The sequence below is a fragment of the Gavia stellata genome, chromosome Z (genome assembly GCF_030936135.1).
Source record: "Gavia stellata isolate bGavSte3 chromosome Z, bGavSte3.hap2, whole genome shotgun sequence".
NCBI lineage: Eukaryota > Metazoa > Chordata > Aves > Gaviiformes > Gaviidae > Gavia > Gavia stellata.
Genome location: NC_082637.1, coordinates 208,141 through 227,258, shown reverse-complemented (window position 1 = coordinate 227,258; position 19,118 = coordinate 208,141). Strand labels below are relative to the sequence as shown.

General features: G+C 54.3%; 2 protein-coding genes across 2 annotated transcripts; one reads left to right on the top strand and one right to left on the bottom strand.

The window, feature by feature from the left end:
- The first annotated feature begins 11,865 nt into the window (after nucleotides 1–11,865).
- Nucleotides 11,866–18,518, top strand: LOC132320674 (dynein axonemal heavy chain 9-like). Its single transcript, XM_059833378.1, has 3 exons — nucleotides 11,866–11,927; nucleotides 12,942–13,005; nucleotides 17,916–18,518. The coding sequence occupies exons 1-3, from the start codon at nucleotides 11,866–11,868 to the stop codon at nucleotides 18,336–18,338; spliced, it is 549 nt and encodes a 182-aa protein (XP_059689361.1). The 3' UTR covers nucleotides 18,339–18,518.
- On the bottom strand, nucleotides 13,029–17,420 carry LOC132320789 (uncharacterized). Its single transcript, XM_059834286.1, is given in 8 exon segments — nucleotides 13,029–13,106; nucleotides 15,942–16,004; nucleotides 16,006–16,137; nucleotides 16,139–16,371; nucleotides 16,374–16,641; nucleotides 16,643–16,704; nucleotides 16,707–17,262; nucleotides 17,406–17,420. Coding segments are annotated over 8 exon segments (1,407 nt in total).
- Nucleotides 18,519–19,118: the final 600 nt, after the last annotated feature.

Here is a 19,118-nt window from a genome sequence, read left to right as displayed (position 1 = left end):
ATAGCTGTTAAGCATGACACAGGTGTTTGGGCAATTTCTAACCTGCTTGTACCTCAATTTAAAGGCAGAGATACTAAATTACTTTGAACTAGAAACCTTTCCAGCCTAGCCTAATCTGCCAGGCTGTGGTTTGACGGGGTGCAACCTGCAGGGGCAGAGCTGGCACACGTGGCTGCACCGCAGCGTCATCTGTCCATGGTTGTGATGCCACGTCCACCGCAGCTTGACAGGGCTGCCCGCGTGTGGCGGGTGGCTTAGCGAGGCCCAGCTGTCACGCCCAGAGAACGCTGGCATTTCCCTGGGCCGCGACGGGGGCCGTGGCAAGCAGTTCGCCTGTGAGCGGCAAAGCGGGGTGAGGCGAATTCAACCCGCTAGCCTGCATTTTTCTGAGGCGGATGTAAACCTCACCTCAGCAGCCTCTGTAAGAGGGTAAAAACCACCTCCAGAGCAGTCCTCACTGGATGGTCGCGCGTCTGGCCGCGCAAGCCCTGCACCCCACGCTGGGCACCCACCACCAGTCTCCATGGCTGCCTTTGCCCGAGCGGTGACCGAGCCACCCCGCAGGGCAGCACCCCAGCGATGGAGGGTGAGGCTGGCAGCGCAGGCAGTGGGGTGCGCGGGCACGGTCACCCCGCTCGGCGGCGGGCTGGGGTGCTGAGGCGCGGGGATCCTGCGCTGCAGGGCGGGGTGGGGCGTGGTGTGGCGTGGCGCTTATAAGTAATCCCGCCAGGTACCGGTGTGCTCCAGCACACCTCTGAGGTGCCAGGGGTACCAGCCAAAGCACTGGGCATTTATTTATTCCCGGTATTGCCCCTTTTCTCACAAAACACAAATCCTCACAGCCATTTACCTAAATTCAGTCATTTCCCTTCACGTTTTTGTTTATACCAACAGGAAGGCATGCCTATATATGTGTTTGTGTACACATTCGTACGGGGGGTTGGTTTAGGTTTGGTTCGGTTTTGGTTTTTTGAGGTCGGTTGGGTTTTTTTTTTTTTTTTTTTTTTTGCTAAGCCCTCATTAACTCCACTCACGCTGTCTTACTCTGTTTGCCAGTGCTTAAGTAGTGCTTTTTTAAAAAAGCAACCAATTAGCACCTCATCAGCTCCAATTAGAGGAGACAAAAGCAGTGTAAAGATAACTCAATGAGAGGGGGTGGCACAACATCATGTAATCGCTTAAGACAGCGGTGAGCATTCACTGTGCTGGCTGTGCCGGCCCTATTCACCTTTTTTCCTTCTCTCTGGATGCATTTAAGACTTTTTTTATTTTTTTTTGCTGGGAAGCCGGGCCTCCCAGGAGTCTCAGAGTCTCTCATTCAGGGCTACCTGTTTACAGCTCACCGAACAGAAGGACCTAAACAATCCTATATTGTACGCCTAGTGCTTCCTTAAACTTAGGCCTCCACAATGGCATGTTTTCAGAAGCTGGGCAGAATAAGTTAAAGGCTGGCTTTATACTCATTAAGTGTTCTGCTTGTACTGTCTTCTAATTACATGGCAGGGCAACAATGTATTTTTTTTTCAATGGAGTTCTTTGGAGCAGTTAATTTGGTGCCTGTACTAAATGCCCCAAAACATTAATTAGTGTGGAAGGAACCCTAATTTCCTCGGCGGCTTTCCTCTCCATTTACTTCCCTTGTTTTCACATAGGCTTGGATGAGCCTCTATAATGAAATTACCTCATTAATGCCTTTATTCTTGCGGAGTAACTCATTCAAGATCTACCATTTAGTTTTAATTTAATGCTGTCAAAAGCAAAAGGTGCATTCATGTCTTTGATTAGTGCATTTTTTTCTTTCTAAAGAGTGGACAGATTTAAATTATTAAGATGGCAAGTAGTGAGTTATAATTGGATACAAGCAGCACTTCAGTGAATATTAAATGCTTTCAAAGCCTGGCCTATGTGGTCTGCTGACTATTAACTGTGTCCAGTGAGTTATTCTGTGGGTTTTGAATTAACAGCACCTTAGCTACTGTGAAGCAAATTAAGTTTAATTTTGTTTATAAAAAACGGTGAAGTTGCATTTATCAACATGACATTTAGTTGTAGCAGAGTTCAGATTTCCCCATTATCCTATACTGACCTCATTGCTTGCTTAGTACTGCTGACATAGGGTCTCATCCTGTACTTCACAGTCATGTGAAGTCTAGCTGGAGACTTGCCCATATGTATGGCCAGTAGGATAAGGCCTTTCATTTGCAAGAACTGCTGAGTTCTAAATATTGTCAAACAGAAACCGCCTTAGCCAGGTTTGACCGCACCCATTATTTGCTTGCAGAGTACAGTGGTACAAAGCATGTCTACTATTAATGGTGAATGCACAGTTAGGAACTGTTCTGATACCAGAAACTGAGCAGGCAGGATTTAACATCTGATCCTTGATCTTTAATTCTATCTCTTCTCCCTCCTTTCATTTACAACTCATGTCATAAAAGATTTGAGATGCATCGGAGAAACATGTGTCAGAAGACATAAGCAACCTCTAGTCTGCTTGGCATGTGCGTATTATAGTTTATTGTGTGGCTGCAGTGCCAGCAGAGGTCAAAAATCAACAGCCACATAGATGGGGACAGGACCTCTGGAGGGCTCTAGTGTAACCCTCTGCTCAAAGCAGGCACAGTCACATCAGCTTGCTCACAGCCTTGTCCAGTTGTCCAGGGCCTTTAAGTTTTGAGCATCTCCAGGGATGGAGATCCCACAACCTCTCTAAGCCGCTGTTCCAGTGTTTATCCACCTCCATAGTGACGTTTTCCTTATGCAATTATAAGGAAATTATTATACTTTCAATGCAAGCATGAAATATGATATGATAACTTGTTATGATAGGGTTTTATAAATAACATAAATTATAACTTTATTATAATGTATTACACATAATATTTATTATAAATATTTGATGTATTTATTGCCTATTATATACTATATTTGTACAATATATTATACAATTATTATATGCTTGTTTTACTATGCTATTTAAATAATACAATATAATTATATTACATAAATTTATTACAAGACCATGCAGGTTGCCTTTCTCAGGTTCCCTTTCCCTACAGAGTATGTATATTCAGGTTTCACCTCGTGAGGACGTGGCTGGGATGGCTGTTGGTGGCTGAGGAAAGACAAAAGGGAAGTGACAGGTGTGACCCCTGCACTGCCATGCAAAATATCCCTTCTTCTGCTACCCTTTGCAGCACTTTGGGACCAACTTGTTTGGCCTTTTGGTTCAGATGGTGCTCCGAATTAAACAGTGCCAGGAACTGCTTTCTGCCATGAATCCATCCAGCGCAGACCAGACGTGTCCCCATTATCCAACTCCTAACTCTGGGTTTCTACTGGGTTTTACGTGAGGATCATCTGGCCCTAAGACATGGGGTTTTTTCTGCACGTGTGCTTTTCCAGTTCTGAGTGCCTGAGGCAGAGCAAGCGCTGTAAGCTTGAAGAGTGTGCATTGCCTGCTGAGCAGTGGGGTGTTATGGTGTATCACGTGGTTTGAAGGATAAAACCTGCAGAAGAAGGCTGCAAAGGGTTCGGGGAACCAGTTGTGGTACAGTCTCATCTGTCCTGTCCATTGTCAATGATCCCCAGCGTGTGCAATTGCTCTGTGGTTCACCAAAGCCCTGTTATAAATTGCTTCTTAGTAGGGGCCAAAACTGTGCTAGCACCTGCGCTAGCAGTTACGCAGTGTGAGTGACTGGGGTCCGAAAGCTGAGCTAGCTCTCTGGCTTTGGCTTATTTTGCAGTGAGAACGTGCCACAAAGTCCTGTTTCTGTTCTAGATCAGCTAAGAACAGCGTGGGTGGCTTATGAAGGGCTAGCTTAAGTCCAATCATTATCCAGATACTAAGTGTTTCTCTATGCCACATGAAGGCCCTGGTCCAGGGAGTTTTCTCAGTGTAATGTATGCTGTCAAACCTGGGCTTCTCCTAACATCCAACAGCATTCTCGCTCAGGTCCCTATTAGTTCAGTGACTGAAGCATATGCTCAAGAAGCGAGATAGCCAGTCCCATTCTCTCCTCATCTCCAGGAAGTATGCACATCTCGAATCACCACACCATGTCTTTCTAGGAGAAAGGGGAAGGAATGGTTCTTGCTATCCACTCCTTTGCCTCTGAAACATGGCATTACGCAGAAAAAGAGTCAGAGAGAGCAGACAAGACCCTCAGGCTGGGAGCTAGAGCTGCATTTGATCTCTGCTCCAACAACTGTCCCTATATTTTATGCTTGTATGATTGCTTAATAAAATAATATAGTACTAGGAACAGAGACAAGGAACCAGGAGTCCTCTCTCCAAGGTGAGTGTCCTTGCTGCAGGATACCACGATCATAGGAGTCACCTAAAGAGCTCAGCTTCTGCTCCTTCTACTCTGGGGAGTATCAGATATGGAGAGTAGCTAGGGAGCCTGTTCACCAAAAGAGCAAGTTGTATGTGGTGAACCCAGGGGTAAAACCAAGTGGCTACAGATAGAGGGTCAGTGAAAAACTGGGCTGAGTTGAGTACTGATCCCAAGCCTTATTTGCCACAGCCCGAAGACACTGTAGGACACACAGATGTAACCTCTGACGGGTGCCTGCGCCTATGCTCAGGCAGAAGGCTTAGGCAGATGAAAGGAAGCACTAAGTATGAGCAGCAAGAATCACAACCAAAAAACACAAGGATCAACTGTAGTGACAGTTGAAACACATTTTTGTTCCTCAACGAGTATGGAACAAAAAGAAACAGCAGAATCTGGGTATATGGGGCAGACATAAGGAGAAAAATGAGGGAAAGGTATACATAGGGTCAGCAGAGCTCTCAGGCAATGGGTTGGGCACAGGGGTCTCAAGGAAAGCTTGTGCTGCCCAAGAGAGATGAAAGCACAGCAGGGTCAGTCTGGCTCTGTCCTTGGTGGCCCACAGCACACACACTTTGAGGGAAGACTGCCGGCAGTGCTTCAGTGTGCAGACGTGCCACGTTTGGCAGCAGTGGCGCACTCCTTGACAGCTGCCGTTTGCTCCCACCTTTATGGCATTAAACTGATTGTGGGACCAGGCAATGAGTTAGGTTAAAAATGGCACCCCACACTCGCCGTTTTGTTGACAGGTTAATTTTAAGTTCCCTGTTGGAGTTCACTGCACTGTCCCCCCCAACCATCTACTGGCACTGCTGGGTGGGAGGAAGCCGAAAGAGCAGCAGAGAAGGATGAGACAGGCTGAACGTGACTCATTGATGTCCATTGATGGAAATGCTAGTCTCTCCTTGAGTAGGAGACAGTTTGAAGCAACTTTAAGGAAGGACACACACCTGAGGAGCACATCTTTGCCATCCGTTTATCAAGAAGGATTCTTTACATAGGCAGTCAGTTGCAAACCAGGGAATTAACTACCCGCTGATGAACGATTACTGGTCAGAGCTCTTACACTCCAGGCAGAGTATTTGTTAAACTAACATAGCCCATACAGATGAGACCGCAGTGCGAGAGTGCCCCCTCTTGCTCTAATGAGACTTTGAGAGCTGTAAGGGAATCATACAGAAGAAGAAAGGCTTCCCAGCATTGAAAGGTGACTTCTACAGTGGGAAAAGTGGCATGTAACAGGGGAGGCTAAAGGAGCCTGGAGGGTGAGTTACAAAGCACTGATACTGGAAGAACAGCACAAGGAGAATCAAGAGACATGTGCAACCACAGGGCAGAAAGATGAGCTGGCAGAATCTCTTTCTGCATTACTCTGCCCAGAAAAATGGCCAAAGTGCAATATCAGCAGGCTCCAGGGTAACGCGTTGCTCAGGCATAGCAAAGAGTCTGACAAGAGATGAAAGATCTATGTTGCGTAGCATAAGAACACAGGAAATACCACTGGGTCTGGTGAAGCTAGGCGCTCTGATGGGACAGCTGGCAGTTCTGCCTGTGGGAGCACATAGGCCTAGCTGCTCTCTACAGCCTGGTCCCCTGTCTTCCCCATCCTCCCCATCCTCTAGATTAAGGTGTCAGGGACTGGAGAGGGCTGGCTGCTCCCTATGGGAAGGGAGCAAGGAGCTGTGGGGACGGTGAAGTGCAGGACAGTGGGGATCCCATCGCTGAGATATCCCATCACTGAGATGGGTAATGGGAGTTAAATACAACACCAAATTTCTCTAAAGTCCTCAGGAAAGAGGACAAAAATCAAACATTCAGAATGAATGAGTAATATTTCTGTGTGCAGCCTGCACTTCACTCTCTGGATCACAAGAGTCATCTTACTTGGATACACTTGTCTACCTCTCTCTGCCTTCTGCTTAGACGATGCCCTTAAAGGCTTCTAAAGTCAGATCAAGTCCTGCCCTGGCAGAATTTTTCCTTCTGTTTGCTGGAACCCTGGACGTGATCTATGCTGCATACTGCATGTGGTCCCTGCACTGGTGAATTCCTTTGTATGACCTGGGGCTATGCAGAATACCTGGTCAAGTCTTTTATTCAGTTTGATCAAAAGAGCCCTGACACAGCCAAGCATTTAGCTGAGCGAGCATTTCACTATGAATAGTACAAATATTTGAATTCAAGTATATGTCAACAGCAATCGATTGAAACCCTCATAATGAAGGTCTGTGGGAACTAAAGGTAGATGAAAGACGAAAAGATTCTTTGTAGGGCTAAGTTAGGGTATTAAGACAACCCTGCTTCTTGTAAGCAGGTCAGCTGTGTTCTGCACAGAGCCAGCCACATGCAGACACTAGTATTCTGCTTAGCCCCTGCATCACAATAACAGTAAGGTGGTTATGGTGAAAGCAGGCTGAAAACTCACATCACCTACTGGTAAAAGAATGTGGTCTAACTGCCCAGAACTGGTGGGCTGAGTGACTGCAGGAGAAGAAAGTTAGTGATTAATGCAATGCTTTGGTGGAAAGGGTTTATGTTCCACTCAGGTCTGTGGTTTGCGTGTTTGCGTGTGAAATACAAGGGGGTTAATAGAAGCAGCAAGTAAAATCAGTTATTTTCCTAACAGACAGCAGCAGTGACACTAGGGGAAACTAGCAAGCTATAGGGTGATAGTTTCTGTTTTGAAAATACTCAATGCGTATTGGTTTTGAAGATTTTCATCAGGGACCCGGAGCAACACCAATAAAGAAAAGAAAATGAGCAGAGAAAAGCTATGTGATTAAGCTGTCACATGGGCTTACCACTTTGTGGTAAAAGAACTAAGTGACTTAAAGGAACAGGGAATAAACAGTGTCAGAAAGGATCTTAACTGTAAAGTAAAAAAGGTAAATATACATGTAGGAAAGACACCTCTCCCTCACATATGCATGAGTTAGGCTTCAGGGATGGAAGAAGCCACATTTTTAACAAATTGTCTGCATAAATGTATCTCTCACTTAAGATGCTGTTGGGCAGCTGTCTGTTGGTGGCAGGAGATGAAGTCTGTTGCACTTTTGTTCCTGATACTGTTATTTTAAGCACCGAGAGACACTGAAAAGAGCAAGATACAAGAATTAACTATTTTACAGCAGTTGCAGCCACCGAAGTTGTATTCAGCACTTTGACAGGAGGGTGGCCCTTGTGCCCCAGAGCAGCGTGTTAAAGCAAAGCACAGTCAGCTATCCCTAACAGGGTAATGGACCCCCTCAACCAAAATCTGTGGACAACGACCATTCAGAAATAGCAAGTGCTTATCCGCACATTTGGAAACTTACCCTGTTTACATATCTGTCCCTCAGGGACCAGGCCTACGTTTCTGATTCCCAGCAATGCTGACATCTTAGGACTGTAGCAAACACCCACAAGCATACATTTAAGTGGTTTAGCCAGCACAACAGCCTCAAATTTCCTCTGCTTCTCTGCTCATTTAGCTTGGAAACACCACACGTGCCTGCTTTCACCAGCACGACATTGGGCAAAAAGTCTCTGGGCCAAATGATAATCCCAACGAGGTCAGTGCCGTTTGTGGCTCCAGGTCTGTGGCCAGCAGCACAAATCTCTCTCCTGGCTGAATGCCTGGCAGTCCTTTCGACCCCAGGCTTGGGGGGGGGTGGGTGGGGGGGTGCAAAAGGGAAACCTTCTGGAGGGAGTCGCAAACACCCAGGTTAATTCCCAGGTGTCAGGGAGTTGTTGAACTGCTGCAGCTCCGTGCCCCTGCGTCAGGTTGCAGTGGGGCTGGACATGTGTTCCCAGGTACATGCAAACACACAAATGCAACATATATATGCCAGCCACGCAGATCAACACAGGCAGCAACACTCAGCACTCATAAAAATGCAACTAGCGCTAATGGCCTCATCCTGTTCCCCTCTCTGGCTGATCAGGATGAAGGCCTGTTAGTGGGAAACATATAGCATATGTAAAAAGTGAATCCCTCCAGTAGCTGGACTTAGACACTCAGTCTGTCCTGTAGCTCGACCCTGCGTCTCCAGTCCCCCCCTCACTCGCACAACTACTGTCAATCTGCCAGCAGCTGGCCTTAGACACACAGTTTATCCAGTAGCTGGTCCCCAGATCCCAGGCATCCCCAGCTGCTGGCACCAGGGCACACGAGCCCCTGAGGCTCACAGTCCCACTCCAGTTGCTGATACAGGTCCCCCTCTCACTGTGGATCCCTCAAGCAACAGTGCTTAGACATGCAGACTGTCCAGTAGCTGGCACTGGATTCTTGCTCTCCCCGCTTTCTTCCCGCACAGAGACTCAAACCCATACAAACAAGTGTCCTGGTCCCTGTGATAGCCAGCTCCTCCAGATGCCTCACCCTTTTAGACATGCATACATACCTGGCTCCCAAGCCACTCGACCTACTCACTGTCTAATCTGGCTTGGTATTTGCTAGTGACCACACACTGACCTACACACCCTCGCTTGCTCCAGTTGTTGGCACCAGCTGGCAAAGGTCCTTACGACCTGTGCTCTGACTCTAGTTGCTGACATTATTTAATTTCTGCTGAAATTATCTTAATTTCCCTCATTCAGGTCTCTCCAGTTGCTGGCACCACAGACACATGGGCCCCTATGACCTGTAATATGACCTCAGTTGCAGGCACTCAAACCTACACACACACATGCACACAAAACCAGAGAATCTTTCACTCACAAAAATACCTAGAGATGGAGTTTAATGAGAAGACAGCCCAAACTATACTGATCAAGCACAGGGCATGGCCAGACAATCCTACTGACCAGCAACCTATTTGCATGCCACCAGCACTTTTTATCCCCTTGTCCCTCTATTTTTCCGTGCTTGTTCCTCCCCAAACTACTCTGATACCTCCCCTTCCCCACCTTTGGTTCCTCCAGTAAATATAGCATAGTACATCCTGTGCAGTCCCCAAATGCTCTTCCCTTGCCTCCCGTAACAGGTCCCATATCCTTAGGCAGTAACCTTCCTCAGGCTGTATGGTGATACGGAAAGCCTCTACTGGCTACTCATCAGGATGAGTGTCACCCCATACCATGGGGCTGATGGCTCTGCAGGGACAGCTCTGGGAGGAGCCAGGGCAGGGGCTCTGTTTCTCTGGCTGGGTCACTGGGGTGCCTTACCTGGCATAGTGCTTCGGTGTGACTTTGAGTTTGTGGAGACAAGCTTTTTATCACATAACCTAGCAGGGAACCACAGTTAAAGCTTTGGAAAAATGCTCTGAAACTAGAATCATCCAATGACCTTAGTAGTTTGGTTCATTTGTAGGATAATCCTCTCAGAGCTGTCGACTTGAAGAGCAGCTGCTTGACCCATTTTGTGGACTTCAGTCATGTTGTTTTAAGGAAGAATGTACAGAAATGGCCAAGGAGGTATAACAACAAGAAAGGAAAGAACAAGTAAGTTTTGAGAGAGGGGAAAAAACTAAATGCTATGAGTGACTGAAGTTGCTAAGGGCTAAAAGATTTTTGGATTAGGTATGCACATATGAAGGTCTGGGTGGGAATAGTGCACAAACACCAGTAAAAGACAATAATGGAACCCAAGATTGCTCCCCATTCTCAGCCTGTGCATGCACCCTTGCTCTTGCAGATGCAGACACTCTGGAGCTGCGGGGAGGCAGGCACGCAACACTGCCTGGAAGCAGGCTTTGGGCACGGGGTCCCTAGGCTGAGTCAGTGCGAGTTAGTGGGGGCAGAACACTGTGTGTTCGGCAGGTGAGGGGTGAGTGAGGCTGGAGTGTGGCAAGGGCTGGTCTGGGCTGTCTGGTCTGGGGCAAGCATGGACAGACGGGGTAGCGAGGGGGATCTGAAGGCATACAGGTTGTGAGCTCTTCATTCCCAACAAGGTCACTGAGGCCTCCTCTTCCAGGGTCCCCGAAGGGGCAACCACATACAGTACCCAAGAGACTGGCGAAGGGCTGGGGCCAGCACAGGTGGTGCTGAGAGAGGGAGTTTCCATAGGGTCTAGTGGTGCCTGCAAGCCACTTCCCATCAGCCACACTGAGCCCCATGGCATGCTGCACAGCCCTTTTTGTGTGTACCAGTTTGTATTTGGATGTGCCCTGGAGCCCTCTGAACTCCTGAATTAATATTTTAGGTTCCCCCCAAGTCCTTCTGTGTGCCCCACGGCCCCATGTTTGTCATACAGTATGCCATAATGCTTCCTGTTTACCTTTCCTCCCATCCCACAGTTTTGTCGGTGATTTTTTGGTGTTCTCTAGGGTCAGACGTTTTCCCTTCTGTGTGGCCCAGGACCCTCCCCTTTGCCTTTCTGTGCCCCCAGAGTCCTATGTTTTCCTCGTCACCTGCTGATGTGTTCCTCCCCCCCACCATTGCACTCTAGAGCTCTCCCTTTGTTCTCATCCCTTTTTCCCTTCCTGCGCACCCCAGGACGCTCCCTTTAGCTCTTGGCAAGCTGCCCTCAGGAGCCGGGGCACACCTCTGCTGTCCCAGCAGCCAGAGCTGTCCCCGGTGGGGCTGATGGACATATGATGGCAACGGCCCGTGTTCTCTGTGGGATGCAGCTGCAGGCCAAGGGCCTGGGGACGGCGAGCCTCTGGGGTGGCCAGCAGGGCTGAGGGCAATGATGCCAGCGTGTGCGGCAGCTGTGGGCCGGGGGGTGCTGAGCTGGGCTACGGCCACGAGTGCGGTGTTCACGTCACCGCGTCAGGGTAGGTCCAGGACAACAAAGCCAGTGCTGAGCATTACATGCTGGGACCGGGACCGAGGCTGCAACCGCAGAACAGGTGAGTGGGGCCGGGGGGGTCCCTGCGACCAGGAACTTCCTAGGGATGTTCCTGGGAATCCTGGCCCTGTGAGCTGGCCTCCGAGCCGGCCTCCGCAGGAACAGCTGGGTCTCGCAGGTGCTGGCGGAGGGAGGAGGGTGTACGGGACGGTGTCCCCGTGGGGTTAAACCCCGCAGAAGGCAGCAGCCCACAGGGTGCTGGGCGCGACGGTCTTCAGGTAACCCGCTCCTGCTCGGCCACGCTGGTCCGCGGGGCGGGCGGGCAGAGGTAGTCTTTCGGCACCGAGCTGCCAGCCGGCCACGTCGGTCTGTGCGGCGCGCCGGGAGGCACAGTCTCTTCTCACCGGCCTCCGCGGACACGCGGGGACCGGCAGCCACCTGCCCGCGGGGCCTCGGCTCGGCCACATCGCGCCGTGGGGCGCGCGCCCACAGCTGCCGTCTGGCGAACGACAGGCGGTACTGCAGGTCGGGCGCTGCCGTCCGCCGGTAAAGGCAATGCCATGCTGCGGTGCCTGCGGGGTGCCGCCGCCGCGCTCGGTGCCGCCCCCCGGTAAGGAAAGGCCGCTGCCGCCGCACGCACGCGCTGTCGGCGGGTGCCGGGCGCGCAAAGCGCGGAACCGCGGCGCCGGTGCCGCCCCGGACAGGCGCCCTCTGCCGGGTGCTCCCTGCTGCTGCCCCCTCGTGGCCGAAGCGCGGCACTGCAGCCCGGCGTTCGCGCGCCGGCACTGGCCCCTCCGACGCGCCGTCCGTGGCCGGCGCATGCGTGGTGCCCGGCAGCAGCATGGCGGCGCGCTGGGCGCGGAGACCGCCGGCGGCAGCGGGTAAGGAACGGGGCTGCCGGTGAGGCGAGCGAGCTCCTTCAGCGGGTGCAGGGGTGTCTCCTGCTCGCCGGCCGCCCGGGGGTGGCGGGGCGGGAGGCTGCGAACCGCCCGCTGCGGCAGGCTCCCGCTCCGCTGGAGGCGGGCCGGGTCCGGGCAGCCCCCGGGAGCCAGGCGAGGGCTGGTAGAAGGGCAGAGGGGAAGGAGGCGGACGGCCGCCCAGGCGCAGCCCCCGGCTGCCCCCCCAGCTCACCAGGCCTGCCCCTGAGCCTCCCCCAGCCCCGCAGCTGCCCCCCGTGCAGCTGCCCCCAGCGCCGGCACCTCCCCTGAGGCCTGTCCCGTAGCTCCAGGCCACCCCCAAGCCCTGTCACAGTGGCGGCAAGCTGGCCCTCGAATGCGCTTGGTTCTCCCTTAACGACGCGGGTGCCGTTAGCAGCCGTGTGGGGAAGGAGCTACAGCCCCTCCGTGTAGAAGGGCTGCAGCCCCAGGGGATGGTGCTGCTGTGGCATGCCTGTTTGAGAGAGCTGATGAGCTGCTGCAAGGATGTTTCCAACCGAGCAGCACAACAGGTTGACGGTCAGTTGGAGTCAGTCCCCATGGAGGCAGCTCCCAGGCATTTTTGGAGAGTTGGTGGAGAGGAAGCAGGAAGAGGGGCAGGAGATGGCTGCCCCCACCCCTCCAGGTACCTGGAGGCCTTCCCACCCCCTGGAAAAGGTGCTGGGTGCCTCCCCAACTCAGCAAAACTCCTCCAGCCCTGCTCACCCTCTGCAGCTGCCCCCAGCTCTGGCGCCTGCCCTGAAGCCTGTCCCGCAGCCACAGACTGCCCCCGAGCCCTATCCTCACGGCAGAGAGCTGGCCCTTGAATACGCTTTATTCTCCATAAACGCAGGTGCCATTAGCATGAGTTTAGGGAAAGAGCAGCGGCTCCAGGAGCATCTGCAGCGGGAGGGCTTCCTGCCTGAGGAGAGCTACCGTAATCGCTAGGGATAACAGCTGCTTGTTCTTTCCTTCTCCCAGAGGCAGCACTGAGGACTCGGTTGTCGGTTCGCCTCCGGGGATGTTGTTCACGCACCTGGCTCAGGTTTGTGTGGCTTGCCTTTGCCCTCATCCTCCTAGCAGCTTGGGCGAAAAGGGACAGCTGGAGGCCTTACTGACTGTGGGCAGGAGCTGCCGCGGCTGAAGCTAGAGAGGCCAGAAAAAGGTAAAGTGGCTGAAGAATAAAACCCAGGGGATCCAGCCGACAGCCGCCTCCAGCTGCAGACAGGAGAGAGCCTGCCTCTCCGGGTGAGGAAGGATCCCTCTTAGCGTAGTCCTCAGCAGATCGGATCACCATTGTGCACGGCAGGGTCTCTACGTGTAACCAAAAGCACGGGACGGTTACGGAGCGTGTGCGCGTGTGAGGCTATGTATCTGGGAAGCCTCGCGTTGTAAGGGCTGTAAGATGCCAATCTAGTCTTTTAGGTGGACGACAGTCAAGCGACCGGAGCCAAAGAGGAGGAAGGGAGGGGGAGAGAGAGATGGAGAAAGATGCATCTGAACTGTCAAAGTCTCCCAGCAGCTCCAAGAGAGGGAGCTGCATTGAGTCCCAGGGCCCTGTCGCCCCTCTTCTGCATCCCAGTCCCTCCCTGCGCCTCCCCCCCCCCCGCCTTTCTCTTTCTCTCACTGCTGTCATTTTTTCTGCTTCCCTGGACCTCTCCCTCTCTCCTTCTCTAAGTCTTCCTCTGTCATTCTACTGCTCTGTCGTCTTCTCTCTGTGCTTCTGCCCTGGCCCTGTTCCCCCTCACTCTTTTTTTATCCTCTGTCTCGGTCCTGCAGCCCATCACTATTTTTGTCTTTCTCCGTCTGTCTGCCTGTCTTCCTGTCCCAATTTTTTTTATTTCCTCCCTGCCTGCCTTTTAGCCCTTCACAATTCCCACCCCCCACACCTCTCTCTGTCTGGCGCCGTGTCCCTATTTTTAAATTCCTCTCTCTCTGCCCGGTATTCTAGATATACTTTTTCTGTCTTAGATTTTCTCATTCCAGGTCCCTGTCCCTGTGTTTTAATTTCTTCCCTCTCTGGCCTATAGCCTGTTTTTTCTCTTTACTGTTCTCTCTCTGTCTGGCTCCCTGTCCCTGTTCTTTAGTTCCTCTGTCTCTGCCCTTTTAGCTCATCGAGGTTTTTTGGTATTTCTCAGTCTCTCTCTGTCCACCTCACTGTCCCCTTTTTTTAACTCCTCCCTCTCTGCCCTGTGGCCCATCGCTATTCTTTGCTCTTCTCCATCTCTCTCAGTCTGCTTCCCGGTCCCTTCCTCCTCTCTGGCCTGTAGCCCATTGCTATTTTTTTTTTTTTTTTCTTCCGCTCTGCCTCTGTCTCTCTCTGTGGGTCCCTTTCCCTATTCTTCAATCCCCCCTCTTTGTCGCGTGGCAGCTGCCTGTTGTATTGTCTTGTTAGCTGGGGCGGGTAGGGGCTGCAGGGCTGGGTTCTGTGAGGAGACACCAGGAGTTGCCCCCGTGTTGGATGCAGCCAGTTCCAGCTCAGAGACCGCTCTGCTGCTGGTCAAAGCTGAGCCCATCAGCAATGCTGATAGTGCCTCTGGGATGACGTATTTAAGAAGGGCTGAAAAATGCTGTGGAGAAGCTGTGATAGAGAAAATGTGAGTGTGAAACAGCCCTGCAGACTGTGTGTAGCTTTGTGGTTTGGTTTGTGCTGTGTACCTGTCCACCTTCCCCCCATCATTTGTTGTCCTGGCTCCCTTTCCCTGTTCTTTCATTCCCCCCTCCCTGCCCTGTTCTTTGTTGCTTTTTTGCAACTTGGGGAAGGCAGTGGTCCCTTCAGTATATTAATTAAACCATTTACCAAATGGCTGTGTGACTGGCTGGGGAGCATCTCAGGGCTGAGGGGAGCCGTGCCATGCCAGTGCGAGGCCACACTCTGCTCTCTGGAAGGGCCTGCTGGTCTGGGGAGGCTCCTGGCGACCTGAGCAACTGCCAGAGCCATCTTCCAGAAAGGTGAGGAGGAGCGGTGGGAGAACCTCCAGGCTGCTCTGACCCTGGGAGGGTGGTGGCACAACTGCTCCTGGATGTCGTTCCCAGGGACGTGCTGGAGGAGCAGGGGCCTGGGAAGAGCCAGCTGGGCTCTTCCCGGGGCCAATGGTGCCAGACAGGCTTGAGGCCCTCTGGGATTGCCCCCGGCCGGGGCTCTGAGCAGAGAGGGGAGGCTCTGCAACCAGCGCCAGCGGTGGGTGGTACATTGGCCGGTCGGTTGGGTGCCAGGGGTGGTGGCGCTCGGCGTCCCGAGCCTGGCTGGCGGCTGCTTACAGGGGAGGTCCCTGATGGGCTGCTCCTGTTCAGCGGCTTTCCTCAGAGGTGGAGCGGCTTTCCTCAGAGGTGGAGCGTGCAAGGGATTCCGAGCCTGGCTGGTGGCTGCTTACAGGGGAGGTCCCTGACGGGCTGCTCTTGTTCAGTGGCTTTCCTCGGAGGTGGAGCTTGCAAGGGATCACGCTGCCAGCCAGGCCAGGGGAGGTCCCCACGCTGGGGGTGGCAGTGGCGGTGCTGGCGGTTGGGCTGCTCTTGGGAGGGCCTTGGCTGGAGCAGAGGAATGGGCTGCCGGGGACCCCAGGAAGTCCAGCAAAGGCAAGCGCCAAGCACTGGCCTGGGGATGGGCAGAGGTGGGGCCGGGGCCGGGTGGCTGGACAGCAGCAGTGGCTGTGGGAAAGGCCCCGGAGGCCAAGGCGCACAGGGGTGGGCAGCGTGCCCGGGCAGCAAGGACAGGCCTGCAGCCCGGGCTGTGCTGCAAGGGCGTGGGTGGCACCGTGGGGAAGGGGTTCCTCCGCGCCGCTGGGCCCAGGGGAGGCCGTGCCTGGGCGCTGGCTGTGGGCTGGGGCTGCCCGGGTCCCGGCAGACACGGCCACGGTGGAGCGAGGCCAGCGGAGGCCCCAGCTGGTTGGGAGCTGGAGCACCAGAGGCATGGGCAGAGGCCAAGGGCGTAGGCTCTGCTCAGCCTGGAGAAGAGGGAGCACAGGGGCTCTCCAGCTCTGCCTGCCTGTCTTTCTCCTGAGATGGAACAGGCACTGATGAGCACTGGGGGAAAATTGTCATCTTTTATTGGCCTCAGAAAGCTTCCACAGCTGAGCAGAGGCTGGCAGCAGAATGTCCTCAGGGCAGCTGAATGCCTGGGGCGCTGTCCATGCACCCATCCCTCGCGTGCCTCCCCTTGCCGCTCCTTCTGGATGCTGTGCAGGCTCAGGGCCAGCTGCCATCTTCGGAGAGCCACATGGTGCTGGCAGCGGGGCGCTGTTCCTCTTGCTGTCCCGTGATGCAGGTACAGCGGAAAGCTGTGCGCAGAGCCCTGAGCGCCCTCCTGAAGAAAGAGGGCCATCGCCGTCGAGCTGGGGGGTGTGGGAGTGCGGCCATGCCTGTGGGGGAGGGAGAGCTGTAGGCAAGGGGCTGGGCGGGTGACAGGCAAGCTCCCGCCTGCCACTCGCCACTGAGGGCTTTCCCCAGGGAGGGGTGGCCAGGGCATGGCCAGGCCCCAGGTGAACAGTGCTGCTGGCCTGGCCTGGGTGCCGCTCACTGGGACAGCCGGGCCAGGCCTGCCCTTGCCGGGGCAGTGCTCGACTCGGGGACGTACCTGGGTCATCCTCGGGCGTGTCCCTGGAGGCGGAGGAGGGCTGTGCGTCGCCTCTGTGCTCTGAGGCCGCCTGCATGGGGAGAGCAAGAGCACAGGTAGGGGAGGGAAGGGATGTCGGCGGGATGACACGGAGAGCACCAGGCATCTCCCTGCCGCACACAGCCCGGGCACTGCGTCTGCCTCTGGCACCTCGGGATGCCCGCTGCTGACCACACGTGCCTGGCTCACCTGTTGCCGAGGGTCCCGAGCCAAGGGAGAAGCCACTGGGTCTCTTGCGTTGTCCGCTGCTGGGGCAAAGTGGGGTGTGCCAGTGTCTGCTGCAGGGTTTTGAGGCATCAAAGAAGCCACTTCATCCTTGTGCACTACCAGGGAGACAATGGCTGTGCTGGCCTCTCCTTGATGGTCTCCAGACATGGGAGAAGCCATGTTTTCTCCATCCTGGCATGCCGTGGGGACGAGAGGGGCTGTGCTGGCCTCTCCCTGAGGCTCTCCAGCCAAGGGAGACTCTGTGTCCCGAGGCGCTGCAGGTGTTCTTGCTGCCGTTGCCACATCCATGCTTTGTGCCAGGTCCCACTGTGGCACCGGCTGCTGCCTGGGTCCCCGGCTCCCAGTGAAAGCCTTGCCCAGGGCCTCATTCACGAGGCACCGGGCTGTCTCCTGCAGAGCTGCCTCATAGGCTGCGGGGCTGTGCGGGGCAGGTGCCTGGCTCTCTGCCTGTGCTGCGCCAGCCTGCTCGCCCAAGACAGGAGAAGCTGGTGCCTTGCCCTCCACTTGTGCCCCGGGAGCACGGTGCCCCTCTTCCTCAGGAGCTCCAGCCAGGGCAGAAGCTGCCAGCTCGGCATCCGTGAGCTCTGCCGGGGCAGGAGACGCACTCTGCAGGTCGCCATTTGCCTCTCCTGCCGCCTCTGTGCCTGTGCTGCTGGGCCAGCCGGGCCCCTCCTGGGGACCAGTGTGGTCATCCTGGAAGAGCTCTGGGACCAAGGGGTTGACCCAGATGTTGTAGAAGGTGGTGTCTTCCCCTTGGGACAGCTCTCTGTTGCTGCCGTCTTCCCACTCCTCCTCCTCCTGCCCTATAAAGATCTTCAGTCAGTGAGAGAGAACAGAAACAACACTGAGACAACTCGCACAGTGCTTATTGTCACTGTGTAATGCATCTTTTCCTCCAAGTAGTATTTTTACAGTAGGAAGATGACGATGCAGGAATATGCGATAGAAGGTGTTCATGAAAACCCAAAAGTCATTAAGAAATTCACAGTACGTAAACACTTGTGACTGTGTAGGATGTCATGCTCTGTCACATTTCCTAGCTCAGTCTCTGCTTTCAAGGAGGCTTTGTTCAGGTTAAACAGTTGTCAGTGCTAATTCTACCCTTTCTCACTCAGGGAGAACTGACCATGACAAGTGATGTGGAAAACCTGCAGAATGCCCTCTTATTGGACACGGTGCCCGAGTCCTGGATAAAGAGGGCTCACCCTTCCACAGCCAGCCTGGGCACATGGTTTGCTGACCTCCTCACTCGCGTCAAGGAGCTGGAGGCCTGGACAGGAGACTTTTCCTTACCCTCCTCAGTGTGGCTTGCTGGGTTCTTCAATCCCCAGTCTGTCCTGACAGCCATCATGCAGTCCACAGCCCGAAAGAATGAGTGGCCTTTGGACAAGATGGCTTTGCAGCGCGACGTGACAAAAAAGAACAGAGAAGATTTTGCCAGTCCTCCTCGGGAAGGAGCATACGTCCAGGAATGGGAAAGATGTGAAAGACGGGCTCTCCTCTGCAGCCTAGAGTGGGTATCCAGGGTGGTCAGATGAATTCCCCCTTGGAGTTGTCTGTGTCATGTCCGTGAAGGGAGCTCAGGGTGGCCAACTTGGACTGATGCATCTAGTTTTTACAGGGTGAATCTCAACCTCAGTGGACATGGACTAAGCTCTGGTCGGTACTCATGGCGTTACTACAGACAGAAGATACGGAGGCCCCTCGGACGGAGCGGGGCGGCGGGGCCGTGCCTACCTGCCCGGCGCTGTCCGGTGCTGCCCGCGGGGCTGTGGGCGGCGCGGCGCTCCCGCAGTTTGGGCGGACCGGGCGGGGGGCGTCACGCGGGCTCGGCCCCCGGCCCTGCGGCGCGGGGGGGGCTCTGCCTCTGCGGGCCCGGGCCCGCCCCGGCCCCGGGGGGCTCGCCCCATCCCGGGGCGCCGGGCGGGGTGCGGGGGGCGAGGGGGGCGCCGCCGGAGCGGCTCTCCAGCCTGGCCCAGCCGGGGCATGCACCGGTGCGGGGGGTCCCGTTCGCCCCCCCCGCCCCGTTCCCGCTGTCTGCAGACTGGAAAGGGCGACAGATCCCCATTGCCATGGGAACACCACATTGTGCAGAAGAGCTGCCAACCCCCCCCCTCCCCCGGCAACGTGGGAGTTGTTTTGCTGGGAAAGGAGGGTGCTTTGGAAATAGAAGGAAGAGCTTGGCTTGGGCTTTGCTGAGGAAGGGGGGAGGTATTCCCCCTCCCCAAATGAGTAGAGCTCAGGGGCCTGATGAGGCCAGCCTGCACCAAGTCACCAAAGAGCCATGCAACACAGGTCTCCTCCATGCGGGAAATGGT